We start from the raw sequence: 15,827 nt of genomic DNA on the forward strand, positions 1-15,827 counted from the left end.
CATTTGAAAACGTAGGGCTAAGGATAGAATCTGTCTGCTTGAGTCTTCCCCATGCCACCAAGAACTGCCTTTATGTATTCTTCCCAAAGATCTGTCCTAATCTACAGTCTCAGGAGAAATATAAAATAGCTATTATTTACCTTTCAATTATTTTACATTTTAAGCTATTTGTGTATCCTTAAAAAGATGACCATCTGTCTCTTATCTGTGGCAGGGATTAAACTACAACAACCAAGACAATGCTGTCTCCCCAGAGAAGATAATATTCTTACCTAGCCAGAAAAAAATACTGGCACCCTGGCACGGGCTTTCAAGCTTAAATTCACAACCGATTTCTAACTTTTATCTGAAACTGCTTGAGAAGCCCAAGGACATGTTTTGTTCCATGGTTCTGAACATTCAGATACACGGTCTCATGATTGGAGGCAAAGCACAAACCCCAGCAAGATTTTACATTTCGTATTAGGCAGGTGTGTGAATAAGTGGAAAAAATAAATAGGATCATATAATATTAGAGAGTTGGCAAGAGAATGAAGCCATAGGTATGAGGTGATAGAGCCAAGAGTCAGATGCCTGGATTCAAATCTCAGCTCTGTCATTTACCACCTATGTGACTTTGACAAGTTTTTTAAACTCTCCACGCCTCATTTTTCTCAACTGCAAACTGGCAATAATGCTATGCCTACCATATGGCACTGTGAGGATTAAATGAGCTAATACATGAACACTGTGTAGAACAGCACTTGGCAGAAAGTATTTAGTAATAGCTATTATCATAGAAGTCCCTGGGTGGTATGAACGGTTAATGCACTTGGTTGCTACCCTAAAGATCTCTGAAACTGAAAGGTTAGTGGTTCAAGTTCACCTAGAGGCACTTCAGAAGAAAGGCCTGGTGATCTACTTTTGAAAAATTAGCCATTGAAAACCCTATGGAGCAGAGTTCTACTCTGATACACATGGGGTCACCATGAGTCAGAATCAACTTGATGGCAACTGGTTAGTGGTTAAGCCAGATAAAAAGAAAGGAGAAAATGTTTTTAAAATTACTTCAAATGCCCAAAGTGGTGGCTTCCATGAGGCTCAGAGTGGTCAAGTCTTTGTTCAAGTCATGGGGGAGCTTGGCAGTGGAGATGCTCATTCCTATGGAAGACCAAGCTGAGTGTCCCCCTCTCTACCAATAACTGAACTAGGGTCGCTATGAGTTGGCACTGACTTGCGGCAGTGGGTTTGGTTTTGATTGGGTTGCATGCTCTTTCTGGGTTCTGAAGGGTGCTCCTTTACCTGGCTGGTTTTGAGTGGGGAGAAAAAAAAGGAACCTGTCTCATAAGAAATACATATCCATTAATTTAATTCAGGATAGGTATTAGAGAATGTTGCATAAAATGTTGCATACAAAAACATTATTATTAATACCCTTAACTAAAACAAAAACAGTTGCAGCACACGGATTTAGCCAAATTAGTAAAATTACATATTAGGTAATTGGGTTGCTAAGCAATATTACATCCTCATTTTACTTAATTGCTGTAATTAGCTTCTCCCAGCAGATGCCACAATGCAAAACATACATGCGTGCATGCACACACACAAAGAAAGAGAAAGCAACTGGTCAGATCCCTTAAATGGTTCAAACCATCTCATGTACTTTCATTCACTGGCCACCCTAATGGAACCCAGCATTCAACAGACTCTGTAGAAAAGAAGTCAGGTTCAAACAATCACTAACAAGTGTCAACTGTTAGGTGGGAGGGGCTGCCCAGGAACCACCGCCCCACCCCAGCCAGGAACAGCTGAATCATTGCCTCATTTCTATCTTCTCAACTTCTTTCCTCTGAATATGGTGGTGAAAGAGTCAGGTAAGGGCCCAGCTCTCAGTAAGTTGATAATATTGATGGATATTGATTATAAGCAAAGACCAATACATAGAATAAGTGGCAAAAGAGGTTGGAGTCAATTCTTGACTATCTAATGGTATTATCTAGGTGGATTTCCAGAGACGACTGTCCTCGATGCCTTTCTCCATCAACTTCATTACCTTTCACGACCCGCTCCAATAGTATTATGGAGACAGGAAAGTGGACGCCCACTATGTGAAAGGTTGTGTTGATACCTGATCTCATTTAGACTCCATGTGACTCTTTGAAAGTAGTAGTATGTTCTCCATTTTATAAACCAGCAATCCATGGTTCTGTGTAGTAAAATACATACCTCACACATTCCCATCCCTACAAACAAACCAACACCTCTTCATTACCTCCAGCCCTTATATCTCAATGACTTTGATTTAAGACACTATGAGTCCCTGATGGAATGTAACTTCACATGGAGGGTCAAATATGTCAAATTACTTATCAGTCATTCATACTTGAATTTCAATTGTTTTCTCTGATCCTAACAATTACTAACATTTATTAACCATTTATTATTTCTCAGTCATATGCTAACATTTATATATACTAACTTAATCAGTCACACCAATAACTGTGCGAGCTAGAAGATACTACTGCCCCCTTCATATAGAGGATGAGATTTGGATTCAGAGAAACTGATACCTTGCCCAAAATCACACTGCTGGCAGAGGTCTCAGGATTCAGCCTGTGGGTTGGCTGATTCTAATGCCCATCTTCCCACTCTGCTAATCTTTCACCTTCCAACCCTGAGGAGCTCATGACTGGTACAGAGAGGGCAGGAGGCCAGCAGTTGGCATGAGTACTAGGTACATGGGGGCAAGTGAGATGGGTGGGTGTGGAAGGCAAACCCACACTTTCCAGTTTGACTCAGTGCAGATCCTTCAGCGTGTAGACTCTTTCGTGCCATCAGAAGGAATGCCCAGTGTCTCTGGAATACGCTCACATTCCCTAAGAGTGAGGGATGCCTCTCAGGCTTAGCATGCAAATCACAGGCTGATTGTAATTTGATGTTTGACAAAGATGATTGGTCAAACTTCCCCAAAGGAAAAAAGTTCCTAAAATTTCTGAGGCTGGCCTGAGGCAGCAACTACTTTTAGCACTTAGAAGCAGGTTAGTTCCTTAGGCACCAAAGATTACCCAACATGTTTAGTGGAAACACTCAGCATCCTCAGCTCCCAGGTGGCAGGGAGGTAGAGAAGCACACATTCATCAGTTCCTCTTTCACAGCCACCCCAAATCCTCTCAGGCCCACGGGTCAGAGAGCAGGGCTCAGAGCAGCGACACTTTTTACAAGCTCTGTGTCTCTGAATCTCTCGTCAACCACTGGGACTGGGTGTGCTGAATTTCTGGGTTAAACCTCCTCTGGACTTCCAGAAAGATTGCAGCCTTAATCCTTGCGCTCTGTAGGCCCATCACACTTGCCAATTATGATGACAGAGACAAGAAACAACACTCTTACTCCATATGGACTAATGGACTTTTTTTTTTCTTTTAAATGTTCGGCAACATCAAAGAAGCTTTGGCTAAGCAAAAAAACGTCTTCCCAAGTACTCATAAAAAGCTGAGGGATGAGAATAGCAAAAATGACAACGTGTTTGCAAACTTCCCAAGTATGCTGCTATAAACTACACCACAGATGCACAGAGGTACCACTGAAGTCTGTCAGTGGGAAACAGTACTGCTGGTAAACCTCTCCGCATGGTGGTCAACACCAAGACCAGGCTGTGAGCATGTCTGGTGCCACTGCTATAAAGCACAATCAAATTTTCATCTCCAGAAAAACATAAGTTAGATGTGCCTGGACTTAAAACAGCCCTGGTGGTGCAGTGGTTAAGTACTCAGCTGCTAACTGAAAGGTGGGCAGTTCCAACCCACCAATCGCTCTGCGGGAGAAAGATGTTGGCAGTCTGCGTCCGTAAAGATTTACAGCCTTAGAAGTCCTGTGGGGCAGTTCCACTCCGTTCTATCCTGTAGGGTCACTATAAGTCAGAATTGACTCGGCGGCAAAGGCAACGGGACCTAAAACACGTACACACACACACACACACACACACACACACACACACAAACAAACACACCAACAAGGAACTGTCTAAGGGAGTAACTTGATTTACAAGAAACCTCTTTCCTGCTGGCTCTAGTCCCTGCCGGCTCCTCTTGTGCAAGGAAAAGATTGTCTTCAACATACTCAACAAAGCTTCCTACCACTGCTAAGAAGACTGACAGTCACCTGGTACCTGCTATGGGCCAGGCGTTACGCTAAATTAGGCTGCACATCTGTCATCATATTCTAATTTTCACATTCATCCTGCAGTACACATCATGATCCTAATTTTCAGATGAGGGTGCTGAGGATCAGAGAGGAGAAATAACTTACTCAAATTCATACATCCTATAAGCTGGGGTATGACTGTGCAAAACTGGGGTGTGAATCCAGGTATGTCAAATCTAGTACTATGATTTTTCTTCTCTACCAGGAAATATGCTGCAACAGTTAAGCGTCTGCTAAACGAAAGGTTGGTGGTTTGGACCCATGCAGCGGGCTCCATGGGAGAAAGACCTGGTGATCTGCTCCTGTAAAGATAACAGCCTAGAAAACCCTACTGGGCAGTTCTACTCTGTCACATGGAGTCACTATGAGTGGAAACTTGACTTGACAGCACCTAACAATGATTCTACCACCAGTAAATAAAGTTGTTTTGCCTTTTTTTTTCCAAAGGAGATGCTCTTTGACAAGTTTTTGTTGCTTCTTTATTATTATTATTATTATTTTGCTAACAAGACAAACTTTAAAGGGTTTATTAGAAGGTACTATGATGACTGGAAACCCTGGTGGCACAGTGGTTAAGAGCTACGGCTACTAACCAAAAGGTTGGCAGTTCAAATCCACCAGGCGCTCCTTGGAAACCCTATGGGGCAGTTCTACTCTGCCCTATAGGGCTGCTGTGAGTTGAAATTCGCTCAACGGCAATGGGTTTGGTTTTGGTTTTATGATGATGCCCGGTGGATTTTAGGTGGTTACCGTTTTCAGTGTGATGAAGTTGTTTAAAAAAATTAGCCAATGTACTTTTATAAACCCAATAACAGGATTGGTTAAAAAATAATAGTAATAATAACTAAGTTATTTTGCACTCACCATGTGTCAAGTCAACTATTCTAAGCACTATACATTGTCTAATATAATCCTTATAATGACGTGTTAGGTTGGTACAGGTATTACCACATATTACAGATGAAGAACATGAGGCAAAAAGAGTTTATGAAATTTGCCTAGGGTTCTAAAGCTGGGAAAAGTAGCTGAGCTGAGATTTGAAGCCAGGTTTTAAGTTTCTAGAACCTGTGCAGTGGAACATTCATGCGATGGGACACTATGCAGCCAGCAAAATGAAGTAGGGAAGAGCACAAAAATAACAGGGGAAAATGCCTAGAAGATAATGCTAAGTGAAAAAGCTGGGCAGCAAGACACCACATTTTAGGGGATGCTGATGAATTAGTTAAAAAAAGAAAAAAAGAAAGGCTCATTGCCATCAAGTAGGTTCCCACTCATAGCGACTCTACAGGACAGACCAGAACTGCCCCACAGGGTTTTCAAGGCTGTAAATCTTTACGGAAGAAGACTGCTACATCTTTCTCCCATGGAGTGGCTGGTGGGTTTGAACTGCTGACCTTCTGGTTAGCAGCTGAGTGCTTAACCACTGTGCGACAAGGGCTCCTTTGAACTAGATCAGGAGTTGGCAAATTTTTTCTTAAAAGGACCAGATAACAAATCTTTTAGCCTTATGGGCCATTCGGTCTCTGTTGCAACTACTCAACTCTGCACTGTAGCACAAAAGGAGCACAGACAATATGTGAATGAATGAGTGTGGCTAGGTTTCAATAAAACTTTACCGATGGTCACTGAAGTATGAATTTCATATCATTTTCATTATTTCAAATTATTATTTTTTATTTTTTAAAATCATATCAAAACCAAACCAAATCCACTGCCATGGAGTTGATTCCAACAGACAGCAACCCTACAGAACAGAGTAGACTGCTCCACAGGGTTTCCAAGGCTATAAATCTTTACCGAAGCAGACTGCCACATCTTTCTCCTACAGAGTGGCTGGTGGGTTTGAACTGCTGACCTTTTGGTTAGCAGCCAAGCACTTTAACTGCTGCACCACTAGAGCTCCCTAAAACCATTTAAAAAACGTAAAAACCATTCTTAGCACATAGGCTGTACAAGAACACGTAGTCAGCCATATTCGGCCCACAAGACACAGTTTGCCAAACCCTGAGCTAGAGTGACCCAAGGACAATGATCAATGTGGAAGGAAATCATGGCACCACATGAAAAACACTCTGAGTTAGTGGCTCTAGCTTTGTATCTGTATTACAAATCTGATTTGAAAGGAAGTCATATTTTAACTGTGCTAAGAAATCTGTGCTTCTCTAAAAACAAAATCTAGTGGTGGATTCTTTCTAAAAGAATAATCTGAAATCTAAATAATCAGCCCACAATTAATTTACACATTCACCGGATTTCGCATATAGTAAATCAGGCTTGTCTTCCAGTGGGAGAGTTATCTGTAGGCTCATGATTTCTCACCACCCTCCTGAACTGGAGTAACAATGCTTGAAATATTTTATGTATTAAGATAGAAGATAAATAAGAAGATTAACTATTTGGAGAAAGCTAATTGTCACAAGCAAGTCTATAAATAATTATTGTTGTTAGTTGTGTTAGAGTTGGCTCTAACTCATGGCAACTCAAAGCACAAGAGAAGGAAATAATGCCTGGTCCTGCGCCATCTTCGTGATCATTGGCATACTTGAGTCCGCTGTTGTGGCCAATGTGTATTTTGAGTGCCTTCCAACCTAGCGGACTCATCTTTCAGCACTATATTGGAAAATAGTCTTTTGTGATCCAAAGGGTTTTCATTGACTAACTTTCAGAAGTTGATTGTCAGACCTTTCTCCCTAGTCTGTCTTAGCCTTGAAGCTCCAATGAAACCTTTCCACTATGGGTAACTCTGCTGGTATCTGAAATACCAGTGGCATAGCTTCCCGCACCATAGCAACACATAAGCCACTACAGTACAACAAACTGACAGAGAGGTGGTGGATGCATATTAGAAGTTAGATATTTAAGGGTAAGCTGTTGTTGTTGTTAGGTGCCATTGGGGCATTTTTGACTCATAGTGACCCTATGTACAACAGAATGAAATGCTGCCCAGTTGTGCGCCATCCTCACAACCGTTGCTATGTTTGAGCCCATTGTTGTAGCCACCGTGTCAATCCATCTCACTGAGGGTCTTCCTCTTTTTGCTGACCCGCTATTTTACCAAGCATGATTTCCTTCTCCAGGGATTGGTCCCTCCTGATAACATATCTAAAGTAAATGAGATGAAGTCTCATCATCCTTGCTTCTGAGGAGCATTCTGGCTGTGCAGTATAAAAACAACAACATTTAAGGGTAAGCTAGGTTGACCATTTCCAAGAGAGGAATCGAAGACCAGAAATGGATCTTCACCTAGAGTTTCCAGAAGGAACTCTACCCTGCCGACACCTTGACTTTAGCCCAGTGGGACCATATCAGACTTGTGACCTCCAGAACTGTAAGACAACATTTTTGTTTGTTTGTTTTAAGCTTCCATATTTGTCGTAATTTGTTACAGCAGCCACAGGAAACTAATATAAGAGGAAAGCAGAACCAAGAAGAGAGAGGAAGCTTCCTGGTGACTCTGAGCTCCTGGATCCAGGGGAGCTAGCCCTTTGAACTGACTTATCAGTCGCCATCACAGCTTGAGGCAAAACAGTACTTACGAAGAACCATGAAGAACCACAGGAAGAAAGACATAGTCTTCTAAGCCAGCAGTTCTCAAACTTGTAGCCTGTATCAGAAACACCTGGAGGTCTTGTTAAACACAGAGGGACTGGGCCCCACCCGCAGAGGTTCTGATTCAGTGAGTTTGGGATGGGTCCCAAGAATGTGCATTTCTAACAAGATCCCAGGTGGTGCTGATGCTGCTGGCCTGGGGACCACACTTTGAAAACCACTGGTCTAAGCCATGGGTAGAAACTCCAGGTCTCTGATAATTTCCCGTCCATCCTCACTCTGTTGAGTGATCTGGGCCAAGAGTTTCCTCAATTGTAAGATGGGATAGCAGTGGCCACTTAATGCATGATTAAGTTGTCAGAATTGCTAAGGAAAGATTTATATGCTTACACTCAGCGAATTCAAAGAGCCACTAAAACACTAGGGAATAAGAACATGCTCTTGGGAAGCTGCAGAGAATAGTAGTTATGAAGGTAGATTCAGGAATCAGAATCTTAGCATGTAACTTCCTGCTATATGACTGAATGACTCACTTAACCTTTTGGTTCCTCAGATAACCTTATATTTATTAGTACACTTATTAATAAGTATCATTATTATTTACTAATAATACTTAATTAGTAAATTAACCAAACCAGTTGTCGCTGAGTTCAACTCATGGTGACCTCATGTGTGTCAGAGTATAACAGTGCTCAATAGGGTTTTTGATAGCTGATTTTTCTAAAGCAGATTGCCAGGCCTTTCTTTTGAAGTGCCTCTAGGTGGAGTCCAACTTCCAACCTTTTAGTTAGCAGCAGAGAGCACGATCCAGTGACATTCACAAATTGCACCACCAAGGACATATGTAAATTAGGTATTATAAAACCTACATCTCAGAGGGTTATGAGAATTAACTGTGGTAACCTGTACTACGCTTGCTCATGCTTATTAGAAACACAAACTCCTGAACCTCAATTCTGGCCACTAAGCCCGAATCTCCAGGGCAGGGTCCTGAGAACCTGAATCTTTAACAAGCAGCCAGATGATTCTTAGATTGGCAAGATTTGCAAAACCCTGATAGGATCCATGCAAAGCACGTGGTCTCAACCCATGCTCCACCATGGTCAGCTGCAGGTTTATTACCATCTTGGTCTAATTTGCAAAAGGCATTACCATGGCCTTCTTGATAATGTCACCCAAACCCCCCTGCAATTCAGTCAATTCTTACTCATAGTGACCCTAGAGGTGAGAACAGAACTGCCCCACAGAGTTTCCAAGGCTGTAAATCTTTATGGAAGCAGACTGCCACATCTTTCTCCCGCGGAGCGGCTGCTGGGTTCGAACTGCCAACCTTTTGATTAGCAGTTGAGAGCTTTCATCACTGCGCCACCAGGGCCCCATGATAATGTCACCAGGATGGTTAAATAATAGACACCCTAAAATAAAATTCTGAAAGACATGGCTTTATAGCCATAAATAAAATTTAATCTAACGTACATTTAAGATTTGTGCTAGTTACAAATTATGGTGTTGGCAAAGAATATTGACTATACTAAGGACTGCCAGAAGAATGAACAAATCTGTCTTGGAAGAAGTACAGCCAGAATTGTCCTTACAAGGAAGGATGGTGAGACTTCGTCTCACGTACTTTGGACATGTTCTCAGGAGAGACCAGTCGCTGGAGAAGGACATCATGCCTGGTAAAGCGGATGGTCAACGAAAAAGAAGACCCTCAACAAAATGGACTGACGCTGTGGCTGCAACAATGGGCTCAAATATAGCAGTGATCGTGAGGATGGCACAGGACTAGGCAGTGTTTACTTCTGTTGTACACAGAGTCCCTATGAGTCAGAATCGAGTTGATGGTACCTAACAACATTTACTATTTAAGGAGCCCTGGTTGCACAATGGAGCCCCCTGGTGGTGTAGTGGTTCAGAGCTCAGTCACTAACCAAAAAGTTGGCAGTTTGAATCCATCAGCCACTCCTTGGAAACCCTATAGGGCAGTTCTACTTTGCCCTATAGGGTCGCTACAAGTCAGAATCGACTCAACAGCAACAGGCTGGGTTTGGTTTTTTTTTTGGTTGGGGGGAAGGGTTGCACAATGTTTAAGCACTCGGCTGCTAACTGAAAGTTTGATGGTTTGAACCCACCAGTGGCTCCGAGGGAGAAAAGACCTAGAGATCTGCTTCCATAAAGATTACACCCTAGGAAACCCTATGAAGCAGTTCTACTCTGTCCTATAGGGTCACTATAAGTTGGAACCGACACACAACAATATTTACTATTTACAAATTATATTAATATAATTTTACTATTTATGTAAGTTTTTAAAAATATAAATAGTAAATTTACTGTTTACTAAATACATATTTATATTATAAATTTACTATCTATAAATTATACCTCAAAAAAAGTGTTAAAAACAAAAAGACATGGCTTTCCTTCTTTAGAAATATACAATCAAAGACAAATAATGCAATTTCACAGCAATGTGCCCAAATGCTGTCTGTGCAGAACGCATGGGAAGCAAAAGAAAGATTCATTGATGAGCTTAAACACCTGGCTAGGCAAGCAGCCCAGGAGGTACTGGATGACTTCTGTAAGGGAAAGATTCAGGGTTTCCCTTTGACCTCAACCATATTTGGGATGTTGAGAAGATAAGAGTAAGGTAGTCCCATTGCCATAAATGAACAGCCTCTGTCCAGATCCCCACCTCAGGAAAAGGGCTTTATCTGCAAGAATTAAAAAAACCCCATTGATGTGGAGAGATCCCGACTCTGCAAGAGTAGAACTGCTTAAATCTTCAGCAGGGGCGAACCCTACCTTCCGTAACAATTCCTTCGGAAGCCCAGCCTGGAGCTACAAAAGGACTGTGTACATCTCCCCAGCCTCATTACACAGGCAAGGGCTGTGTCATTTTTTCTCGTTGTTTGTTTGCTTTCCAAAAAGTCTTTTTCTGGGTGCATCCACAGCGTCAGGAAGGAAGCTGATCACATCCAGAGTAAGCAAACCATGGGGGCTGGTACACAAGCCAAAGGGTCTGTTAAGACGTATTTCACCAAGGTACATTTCCCTGCGGCTTTGGAGACAACACTGGGCTGAGTTCATTTACCAGAAGAGGGCTCTAAACGACAGAGGTGGAGTGATGAGCCTGGGTTATGCACATTCTGGTGGTGGAAGGACCAGGATGGGAACTCCAGCTCTTATATTTCCAGGCTGCTGCTTGGAGCAAACAGCAAGTTACCTTCCAGCGCAAGGGGGACGAAGTAAGAACGAACATCCAGTGTCCCTTTAACACCTTGAACATACTGTGCCTCACAGGCTTCCAGCTGGAGACCAGGGTAATAATTATGAGTCTAGGGTTATCATTGCTCATATAGTAATATACATATATAATAACAAGTTTTCATTTTACAGCTCAGTGGTCAGGCTGGGTAATTTGGGGGGACAGTGAGTTGGGAGGGCAATTATTATTTCTGTGTCTCCTTTATGTTTAAACTGTAGATCCTGAACTCTTATCTGGTATCTTCAGGTCTAAATGACCACAAAGGAGCCCTAGTGGCACAACAGTTAGGCACTTGGCTGCTAACCAAAAGGTTGGCTGTTCGAACCCAGTCAGTGGCTCTGTGGGAGAAAGACCTGGTGGTCTGCTTCGGTAAAGATTACAGCCTAGGAAACCTGTAAGAATGGTGTGGCAGGGGTGTCTGACCTCCTCTTAAGACAGAGGTGCTCAGGCTGTGGAAAATTCCACTGCCTCAAGCAGCTTACTTGGCACACCCTGTAGCTTTACATTAACATCCTGGCTCCCCATTCCTTAACTGCTACCAGGAACTGGAGAAAATCAGTGGAAACCAGTTTAGGTGCCATGTTGACATTCTGGATAACCTTTAAGCTCATTAAGTACCTCATACACAGTAATTTCCCCACCTCTGGGTAGAGTTTGACCGCCATTTTCTGAACATGCGATGCATGAAATTATATGTAAACCCCATTGCACCTGTGTAGTATGATTAAGAATGTTGCTGATGTAACTTGTATGAACTTTCTGCTTGTAAACCCCATAAAAGTAACCTTGCCTCTCACCCTCGCTGAGCAACCTTGGCAGCAACAGCCCTGATTGTTCCTTTCCTTGCACAATGAAATAAAAGCACCTTTCTGTTCTCCCACCTCAGTCTCTCCTTTGTTGGTTGAGACAAGTCGCACTGAGCAGAACCTGGGGTTTCCACTTGGCAATACTCTAACTTCACGAGGGGGAAGGAAAATCAAGATCAGCAGTCTAAGGCTGATTCCTGTGGGGCAGAGGTTAGACATACCTCCTCTCTCCAACCTTTGCTGTAGGAGGGTGCAAGCCCAGTTACCTGCTGAGTCAGGACAAATGCTGAGGTAGTGAGTCACGCTCTTGGGCAGTGCTGTCCAATAAAACTTTCTGCGATGCAGGAAATGTTCTTGGTCTGGGCTATCCAACATGGTAACCACTAGCCTCATGAGGCTGTTGAACGCTTGAAATATGGCTAGTGCAACTGAGGAATTGAAATATTAATTTTATTTAAAATTAATTTACATTAGCCACATGTGACTAGTGGCTACCATACTGTGCAGCACAGCTCTCAAACTCCCTATAGGATCAGGCTGAGGCCAAGACTTTGCCTAAAACTAGACCCTTCCTTGACTTCTTTTCCTTCCCTATTTTTCCCTTACCTCCTTCCAGGTTTCTCCTGGGAGCACTTGCTTAATAACTCTCTTCCAGACATCACCGCCTCTTCCCCTAGTCTGTCTCTCTTAGATTGCATCTGTGATTCAGGTACTATCTTGAAATTACTCTTGCTCTATTGAATGTTGAGTTCCATTCATCACAGATAATTCTCTAACTCAGGACTGAGAAGACCTGGCAGGGATGGGAGAAGATTCAAGTATCAGTTGGATGATTGGACCAGATGACCATTAAAGTCCATTGCAATACTAATAGGAGTTGTACCAAACTCCTTCCAGAGTTTGCCCCACATCACTCAATAATTCATTCAACAGACATATTAGGCCCTGCGATTGCCAAGTACTATGCTAAGGAGGCCACAAATATAAGTAAAGAAACAAAGCTATAGAAGTGATAAAAGTTGGGCCTATTATCATAAAGCACATAGAGAAAGAGCTGTCTTCTACCAGGTCTAAAAACTGCCAGCTACTTGATGGCAAGAGTCGGGTCTGATTTGCTTTTGTGCTCAGCAAATAGTCCTTTGAAGGAGGGGACAAGTATATGATACATTAACACTGTATTTCACATGGACAATAAATGTGTTCTGAAGGTCCTAAAAACCAGACAGATGCTGGCAGTCCCACTGTCATTACTTAACTGAAGAAGAACTTGTGGGTTTCTCATGCTGAACAAGTCTTAAAAAGTACTAGTGGAACATTCCCATGGTCACATGAGCCACCAAGGGAAGCCCCTTATTTAATGAATCTGCTTGGACTTCTTGAGTGTATACACACACTGTCTACTTCATCTCAAAGGGGTGTGGTATGGAGACCCAGGAAGGTGGCTAGACAGGGACCATCTCACACATATCACTGCTCCCTGATGAATATGAACACTTGTTTTTCTGTCTCTGTGTTGTCTCACGTTTGCCATAAATAACATAAATGATAATCTATATGGCTAAAAATGTGTGGCTATACTCTTGAAGATGGGGGCACTGGTGGTTCAGTAAAAATTCTCGCCTTCCATGTAGGAGACCCACGTTCAATTCCCAGCCAATGTACCTCATGCGTAGCTACCACATGTCAGCCAGTGGAGGCTTGCACGTTGCTATGATGATGAACAGGTTTTAGCAGCACTCCCAGATGGACTATGAAGAAAAGCCTGGTGATCTATTTCTGAAAATCAGCCAATGAAAACTCTATGGATCACAACGGTCTGATCTGCAACTGATCACGGGGTTGGTGCAGGACTGGGCAGCATTTCGTTCTGTTGTCCATGGAGTCACCATAAGTCAGACGCCAACTTGACGGCAGCTAAGAACGATGACAACAGTATGCTTGAGGAGCTCTCAGCCCCTGCTGCAACAGTGAGCAATAATACAATGCACTGAAATAATTCTAATTGCCTAAAACAGTACTGAACTGCAAACAAGCCCATACCCCAAAACAACACCATGGCTACCTGGTGGCAAGAAGAGGGTATGTGTGAACTGGGCTGAACCAGGCCTCCTTCCTCCGGGGCATGCTGTCATAGATTAAAAGGTCCTTCTCTGTCAGCACAACCAACGCTGGCTTCCACTGCTTCTCATTCTCCCCTGGCACCTGGAACAGAAAACAGGAACTATCAAAAACAACAGACTGAGAAAAGGGTGGCTGGAAAAGAGAAGTTGGCATCCCCCAATCACAAGACCCAACAATAGGAGTATCTTTGGTTCAGCTTGCAAGATCAAAATAGGAAGAAGCAAATCATGGTCTCATGATGCCTGATTCTTGAAAATATCTGTTGTCTCAAGGACCCTGGTACATATTGTCAGCACAGCCAAGAAACAGCCCAGCTGCCAAACAGCTGTCACTGTTTTTCACCTGCCAGTCTGTGCTGAAATCTTTATTTCACAGCAGGAGGCAAGTGCTCGGGGGAATAAGCACTCCCAGCTGGTTCTCTGGCAGAGTGCATTTTTTTAAAAATGAAAAGGTAAGATTTGGAAGCTTTTGAGTAAATATCCAAAGGCTCTGAATAAAGGTACTATTGAGGCAAGTGTCTACCCAAACAGGTGTGAGACATCATCACATCTTCCCCTAGTCTCTCTCTCTTAGATTGTTTCTGTGATTCAGGCACTGTCTTGAAATTTCTCTCGTTCTGTTGAATGGTGAATTCCACTCACCACAGATAATTTCAAACTCAGGGCTGAGATGACCTGGCAAGGATGGGAGAAGATTAAGCTTCAGTTGGATGACTGGACCAGATGACTGTTAAAGTCCATTGTAGTTCAGATTTTATCTCCTGAGCTTCCTCTCTGACAAGTGTTGATCCTTCCCAAACTCCTTAAATTTTCTTTCGTATATGAAAATGCCCTCCCTCCAATGTGAACCGCTGGCATAGGGTAAATCATTATTCTCAGTTTGGAAAAATTCAATGCTCTAGCCTTGCTACTCAAAGCATGGACCATATTCCAGGAGCATCCGTATCACCTGGGAGCTTGCTTAGAAACGCAGACTATCAGGTCCACCCCAGGCCTAATGAATCAGAATTTGCATTTGAACAAGATCCTCAGGTGATTGATTCATATGCCCATTAAAGATTAAGAAGCACTGCTCTAGATGTCTAGTGTCTTTGACACTGACAAACAATTCAGTGACGATTCAACCTGCTCATAACAAGCACCATCCAAAATCTATTCAGAAATGAAATAAACTAGACAGCAAGCTAAAGAAATGATAAAGCTAATTTCTCTCTCTATTCTTTTCTTTAGAGCTTTTTTTATTGTTGTGCTGTAAGTGAAAGTTTACAATTCAAGTTAGTCTCTCATACAAAAATTTATATATACCTTGTTTTGTGACCCTACTTGCTCTCCCTATACTGTGACAGCACGTTCCTCCTTTCCATCCCAGATTAACTGCGTGCATTCAAGCAGCTCCTGACCCTCTCTGCCGTGTCATCTCACCTCCGGACAAGAGCTGCTCATTTAATCTCATGTATCTACTTGAGCTAAGAAGCACACTCTTCATGTCGCTCTCTATTCTTATTATCACCTTTTCTTAAGTGCCACAATGAAATCTGTATTGAGGTGGAAGCAGGTGTGAACGGCTTTTACTTTAAGCTAACACACATGACCAATATATCAGGAATAAGTTATCATCAATAAGAAGATGTGTGGGATGGTGTAAGGGTTGAATTTTGTAGGTTATACGTTCAAACTACCTAAATCACAGTCCTAGCTCTGCCACTTATTATCTGTGTGACTTTGGGCAAGATATTATTCTTTGGGCTTTAGTTTCCTCAATGATAAGGATAATATCATAAGCAACAGTCATGGACTGAGTTGTGTCCCCCTAAAATATGTGTCAGCTTGGCTGGGTCATGATTCCCAGTGTTGTATGATTGGGTAATCTGATGTGATTTCCTTATGTGTTGTAAATTCTAT

At 42.5% G+C, this 15,827-nt stretch overlaps 1 protein-coding gene across 1 annotated transcript in view; it reads right to left on the bottom strand.

Annotated features, from left to right (window-relative positions):
- The window catches only part of SNTB1 (syntrophin beta 1), a gene marked incomplete at its 5' end in the record, with an annotated part of 270,822 nt that overhangs the window by 22,909 nt on the left and 232,086 nt on the right, over positions 1-15,827 (bottom strand). Inside the window, one exon of the mRNA XM_004373027.2 lies at positions 13,868-14,007. Coding sequence (XP_004373084.1) covers positions 13,868-14,007 — 140 coding nt within the window. The remainder of the gene's footprint in view (positions 1-13,867; positions 14,008-15,827) is intronic.

Source organism: Trichechus manatus, unplaced genomic scaffold (assembly GCF_000243295.1).
Source record: "Trichechus manatus latirostris isolate Lorelei unplaced genomic scaffold, TriManLat1.0 scaffold00022, whole genome shotgun sequence".
In the NCBI taxonomy this organism is placed as follows: Eukaryota; Metazoa; Chordata; class Mammalia; order Sirenia; family Trichechidae; genus Trichechus; species Trichechus manatus.